This window comes from Octopus bimaculoides, chromosome 26, assembly GCF_001194135.2.
Source record: "Octopus bimaculoides isolate UCB-OBI-ISO-001 chromosome 26, ASM119413v2, whole genome shotgun sequence".
NCBI lineage: Eukaryota > Metazoa > Mollusca > Cephalopoda > Octopoda > Octopodidae > Octopus > Octopus bimaculoides.
The window spans coordinates 26,140,001-26,147,090 of record NC_069006.1 but is presented as its reverse complement, the minus strand read 5'-3'; the positions used below and the strand labels follow the sequence as shown (position 1 = coordinate 26,147,090).

At 38.5% G+C, this 7,090-nt stretch overlaps 1 protein-coding gene across 1 annotated transcript in view; it reads right to left on the bottom strand.

Annotated features, from left to right (window-relative positions):
• Positions 1–7,090, bottom strand: part of LOC106883520 (uncharacterized) — a 342,800-nt gene that overhangs the window by 22,635 nt on the left and 313,075 nt on the right. The window contains exons 8-9 of the mRNA XM_052976941.1: positions 6,323–6,576; positions 529–767 (exon numbers count right to left, since the gene is read on the bottom strand). Coding sequence (XP_052832901.1) covers positions 529–767; positions 6,323–6,576 — 493 coding nt within the window. The remainder of the gene's footprint in view (positions 1–528; positions 768–6,322; positions 6,577–7,090) is intronic.

Here is a 7,090-nt window from a genome sequence, read left to right as displayed (position 1 = left end):
ACACACACACACACACACACACACACACACACATAAAATTATGCCCGACAATCAACAGACACATTTGCCTAATTCCAAGCAAAATCACACACACACACACGTGTCGTCAACATCATTTAAAGTCCATTTTCAATGCTGGCATCGGGTTGGACGGTTAGACAGGGTCTGGCAAGGCAGAAGACAGCACCAGGCTGCACTGTCTGTTTCAGCAGGGAGGAAGTGGGGGAGAGATGGACAGACAGACAGACAGACAGGGGTCGTGGAGGAGATAATAAATTCTATAGAATAACATCTTTGGGTAGGTATTTTTGAGAATAGCCATGGGCCAACCAATGCCTCAAGAGGGAATTTGGTTGATGCAAAACTATGTGGAAGCCTAGTGTGTGTGTGTGTGTCTTTGTTTCTCACTGTTTGACAAACAGTGTTGGTTTGTTTATGTTTATGAAATGAAGAGAGATGGTTCAATGAAAAGAGATCGACGAAATAAGTATCCAGCTTAAAGTGAAATACTGGGGTTGATTGGTCAACTAAAGAAATCTTTCAAGTGGTGCCCCAGCATGGTCGTAGTCTGACAACCGAAACCAGTGATAAGAGAATAATAGCCAATAGAGATGGAAGAAGAAGAAGAAGAAGAAGATTGTAAGAAGAAAAAAGGTAAAGCAGATAATTACAGGTAAGGAAAGCGTCAATGTTTGAGGAAGAGGACAACGTTGGTCATCGATACGACGAGACTGGAGGTTCATGATGGTATCAAAGAAATCCTGCTGCTGGAAAAAGAGAAAAAGAAAAAAGATATTTGGAATTATTGTTGACATCATAATAAATAATAAGTTTTGAAAGAATGAGAAATAATTGCTTTTTGTAAGAATGGATTTTGAAGCAAATAAAGCCAGGAAAATATTGGGTTAAAAATCTCTTTTGGACTGGAAAAGTTAATTTGAATGTGTTGTGTATATATGTAGGTATATGTGTGTGTGTGTATATATATCAGTCATGTCTTTCTGTCCATTTGTTTATTGCTGTAAGTGACTTCTGAAAAAATATATGTAGATATATATGCACACACACTTACATATATACACATGGATGTATACATCCATGTGTATGTGTGAGTGTGTATATATATATATATATATATATATATATATATATACATACACACACACACATATATATTGTGGTATTGAAGTATTGTTACCACTGACTCTTTACTGAATGACTAAACACAACCTGCACAAGATGAGAGATTTAACTCGACATGTTCCTTCCACACTTTTAACATCAACCAATTGAGATGGTGCTTGGGGCCACGATATAAAACTATCTATTTTATATACACCAGGCACATAAACTTATATATCTTGTAATCTCCCTATTCTAAATTAAACCTTTGATCCTAATTTTAAGTAAGACCCTCTTTGTTGGGTTCAAGACGGCAGCTTTATTGAAATGAATTTAATTATTTTACTAAATCCCTCAAACTATTTTGGGGATTATTTTGATGACAATCACTTGAAACACTTAATCAGTGTATTTAATTAGATGTTTGTTCAATAAAAATTAGATAACAAAAACCATATTAATTGTTTGGAAGCGACTGCCATCAGCTTTCTTTTTGAATACAATCACCAACCAAAATGCATTTAGTATTGTGGTTTGTGTGTGTGTGTGTTTGTCCTCCCCACCATTGCTTGACAACTGATGTTGGTATGTTTGCATCCCCGTAACTTAGTGGTTCGGCAAAACAGACCAATAGAATAAGTACTAGGCTTACAAAGAATAAGTCCTGGTGCCGATTTGCTTGACTAAAGGTGGTGCTCCAGCATGGCCAAAGTGCAGTGACTGACACCAATAAAAAAAATGAGACTTGTGCACAGACAGACAGACAGACAGACACATGGCGTGCCAATGCGACTTGCAGTGCCAACCTGATCAATGGGGGTAGAAAGAACCAGGGCTGACACTACCCCTCCCCCCCAAAAAAAATAATAAACTATTATTATTATCATCATCATCATTATTATTATTATTATTATTATTATTGTAACTTTAAATTATTTGCAGCAAACAGCAACCAAACCCATGTTAATGAGGACATCGTGTAAGAGGTTAATTAGGACATCCTCCCCACACACTCACATCCATGCTGAATGTCCTGCATGGCATTCCACCCCTGCCCATCACCTCAAACATACAGCTCTCAACTTTTACCCTACTTCACCAATATACCAAAAGTAGACACATACAGCATTTGAGTAATGAATGCCACACAGAGATCATATTGCTTCTTCATACGGCTCATATGGAGGACACATGAGCACCCCAGCACCTGCACCACACACACACACGCAGGGGTGCGTCTCACTAAATTAGAAAATCAAAATATTTATGCTTTTAGGCAAATACTATCACCATCACTGCTTCTCTCAAACAATAACAACCACTGCACGGCTTCCACTGAGGCAATTATCATCAGAGTCCTCGTTAAAACATCTCCCGATGTCATTACATTTGTGATTATTAAACTCGTTAAGTTTGAGTTCTGCATGGTTAAATGATTTCCTTTCGAAAACTATGGATGCACAAAATGATGAAATCTGTAATGCTGTGGCAACCAGATTTGGCAGAAGGAAATAAATAAAAGCTGAATTTTTTATTAACGAGCTTTAATAATAATGACCATTAAGGCATGTGAGAGATAATGAGCAAGTCATGATGTCAGACAGCTGATCCGTAAGAAACGGTAGCTAAATCTCCCTTAGAGAACAGACTATCATCTTAAAGAAAGAAGGACACACTTGATAGTATAGTTCTCTCTCTCTCTCCCTCCTGTCTGTCTGTCTGTCTCTCTACACAAACACTCACCCACCTGCTGCATTTCAAATAATTTGTTAAAAATCCATCATGTGTTAATATTTTAATTTGTATTTTGTGTCTCCCTCACCGTTCCTTAATCAGTCGTGCCTCAGGCCCAAAATAGACTCCAATTCTAAAACGGATTCCTTCACACCAACATCCGTTAAAGCACACACTGTTCACAAGGAGGAGACATCTACTTCCTTCTTTATCAAAAAAAAAAAAAACGAGGTCAGGCATGACTGTGTGATTACAATGTTTACTTTACAACTTTGGGGTCTCAAGTTAGATCTTGTTGCGTTTCACTTCAGAAACGTTTAACTACCACAGCTTGCCATTGATCAAAACTTTTTGAGTTAAACTTGTTGGAAGTTTAAATATGTTTGAATCACAATTTGAACCTGTAAGGAAGCAATTCAATGCATTTCGCCATGGAGGAAAATCCTTGCTGTAAACAAATAGGTGTGAATACACCAAGTCAGTCCATAGCATTCCTTAAGCAGACTGTTGGATGCTTGCATTTTGGAGTGGTTATCTCCTCATCAGCAGCAGAGACCAGAAAGCCACAGACACTGTGAACTGACATAAGAAACAGGTCCCTCTTACAATCTTCCCATAAGTGACTGGTTGTGCTATTCAGCAGCTCACCGCAGATGAAATGTAGACTGGAAGCACTGAGCAGTGATGTGTATAGGACACAAACTTGTAAACAGTTCAGATATGTTCATCTGTGTTTGCTATATCAATTGTTGCCGTTTAGCCATGGGTCAGATGTGACTGAACAGGCAAAACTGTGATGAAAAAGGATCCAGCCATGACTGTCCAGTCTTTATTTAAGATCTTAGATATCAAGGATGTCCTGCATGCATACGTGCCCTCTCCTTTTTAAGATGATAAGATATAATTTGAGGGAGATTTGGCAGCTATTTTGGGCATGTCGAGTGACTCTATACAAGCCCTGCTTCAGTTTGTCACAACAAAAGTAAGCAGCAGCAGCAGTAGTAGTAGTAGTAGTAGCTGTTGAAGATATCTTTGACTGTGATATATTGTTCAGAGTTGAAGTATTTTGGGGGGGATTCTGAAGTGTCTTTAATGAAGTTCCTTTTCTTTAAAGAATGAAGACTGGCAACAACAAGCTAAAGGAGATTCTCCCATCTTATCATCCACAAAGGAAGTGAGACAACAGAGTTTACGAGGAGAGATTAACATCAAGTGGGTCATTAAACGATGTGTGTGTGTGTTAGTCAAGATTAAAGAGTGATAACACAATGTTTTGCTGTATCATTCATTCACTCATACTCAAGAGTTTTTATGATAGTGCCCCAGCATGGCCATAGTCTAATGACTGAAACAAGTACAAGATAAAAGAAACCTGGCTGAGAATCCCAAAGGAACACAAGTACCCTTGAATGGAGTTGCATCATTTTATGGGACCCTGAGGGACAAAGGAAAAACTTAACCTTGGCAGGATTAAATACCACAAGGCATTCTTTTTGTTTTTTATTATGAAATGTTCTAGCAATTTTTTTTCCAGTGTACATCTTGGAATAAGACACCATTTGGTGACAGGATTCCAAACTGATCAAAGAGTAGTGTAGGTATAAATACCAGAGAAATTCCACAACTGTTAAAACACTGGAAACCAATATTTCTTTTATCAACAACAAAATTTATCACAGATCCGTTTAATAACATTATGACCTATTGGAAGAATTTAATGGGTTAAATGGTGAGGCACAGTGAGTGAAATATAAGCACACAGACACACAACCACATTATCTATAAATAGATTTATAGATTCAGAGAATCATGTGGCCATCACAGAAAGCTCTTCTAGTGAACCTGGCTATCAGATCACATAGTAGTAATCCAACACAGAAGAGTACAATGCAGAATTCTATGCAGCTGAAATCCAGGATATACAATTGATGAAACTATTTCATCTATGGTTTAGATTGTGTGTGTGTGTGTGTATAAATTAAATGGCCATATGTTCATGTGTATATACAACCAGAAACTGCAGTGTCTTTCTTCCTACACCCACACAAACACATGCAGCCAGAGTAAACACTTCTCTGTACCCACCCCAGTGTCTCATAAACTAGGTTGACACTCCTTCTTCTTAATAACACAGTGTTGACTTTACACACACACACACATACACATTGGGGGTCACTTTGATGTAGTAAACAAAGAAGGAATCAAAAAGGTTACAGATCTGAGATGATCAATTAACACTGCAAGCGTCTACGTATAAGGGGAGGGGGCAGAGAGATTTCGTTAATGTCCTCACTTCCAGTCACTGACTCATCCTTGCGGTTGCCCACTCATTAACGAGATAAATCCATTTCAAAAAAACAGGAAGAAGAGCACCTGCTTGTTGCAGTGTCACTCTTGTATGACGGGTATGACTTTTGTATGACGGGTATGACTTTTGTATGACGGGTATGACTGTCAGAAGACAGCAGCTATACACATATCTCTATACAAACGCACATATATAGATATATATAGACATATGCACATGCAAGGTTTAGATAGGAAATAGAGCAACAAAGACTCACTGGTATGCACACATTTGCGCGCGCACACACACACACTTCTGTGCGTCCCAGACTGACAACCAGCATTTTAAAAAGAGTAAAACCCACGCAGCAAAATAAACACCTGCCTTACTTTGCTTAAATTCTTAACAAAATGAGGAATAATACAAGGAGTGCTTGGGTGTATATAATACAAGGAGTGCTTGGGTGTATATAATACAAGGAGTGCTTGGGTGTATATAATACAAGGAGACATAGAAGCTGAATGTGAAATTTGTATGAATAATGATATGTGTATATAAATATGGAAGGGTCTCACGTATACTGTAGAGAATGGTAAAGCCTCATTCAACTGAGATGATTGAAGGAATTGCTAGACAAAGGTGGTTGCTTATTGTTGTTTAAAAGCCAGCTTTCAAAGAGCAGAGGCCATTATAGTACCAGTGAAAAAGGCAGAGAGAGGAGACAGCGTGCCAGTGGGCCAGAGGCAGGAGTATGTTTATGAGTGTTAACTGAGGTTGGGGGTAACCTTTCTTTAGATGTGGCCTAAGACAGGGGACCCAAAACATCAAACCATGGAGCATTTGATATCAGGCCACATAGAAACATTTTTATTGGTAATTGCAGTCTGCAGGTATTTTTGCATTATGTATTATATAGGCTCATGGCCTGGTATTGCACTTGTGATTACTAGACCATGGGTTCAATTCCTGGACCAGGCAGTGCATTGTGTTTTCTGCGGAGTGGTTGGTGTTAGGAAGGGCATCTAGCCGTAAAATCCCTGCTAAAACAGACACAGTAGCATTTTGTCCACCATGCTAACGATTCTGTCAGCTTGCCACCTTAATAATAATAATAATAATAATGATGAGGAGGAGGAGGATAATAACAATAATGATAATAATTAACAGTTCTAACGTTACCTCAATCTTTTTCCAATTAGAGAGTTCTGACCACAATGACAGGCTTTTCTTCCTCACAATGAAATATTCTGTCCAACTTGGGTGACGTCTTGGATTTACTACTTGCCAACACACACACACACACACACCATCACCATCACCAGCTGCCTTCAATTCTATTGTTTCACTCACAGAAGGGACTGACTTTTTATAAGAGTTTTGCACATTTTTTTTTTCCTTTTGTTTATTATTTTTTACACTAACATATATAATTTCTACTTAATCTTGACACTGAATATTAAACAGAATGTTGTGTGTGCATATGCATGTGTGTGTGTGTATGTGAATATATATATACACACACAAACACACACTACTTTTGCTTCAAGAGTATCTATTTCCATGCATGTGTGTGTGTGTGTGTGTGTGTAATGGGTATATGTCAATGAGTGTGTTGAGTAAAGTACATCCACAGTTGCTGGCTACCTGGTGTCATTCAAGGTTGGGATATATTTCCTCACGATCTATCAGGAATTCCACAGGATTAGTTGAGATAATAATTGATGAAGGAAATGGAAAATAGATTTAGCACTAGTCTTTATATCATCATCATCATCATCATCGTTTAACGTCCGCTTTCCATGCTAGCATGGGTTGGACGATTTGACTGAGGACTGGTGAAACCGGATGGCAACACCAGGCTCCAGTCTGATTTGGCAGAGTTTCTACAGCTGGATGCCCTTCCTAACGCCAACCACTCAGAGAGTGTAGTGGGTGCTTTTACGTGTC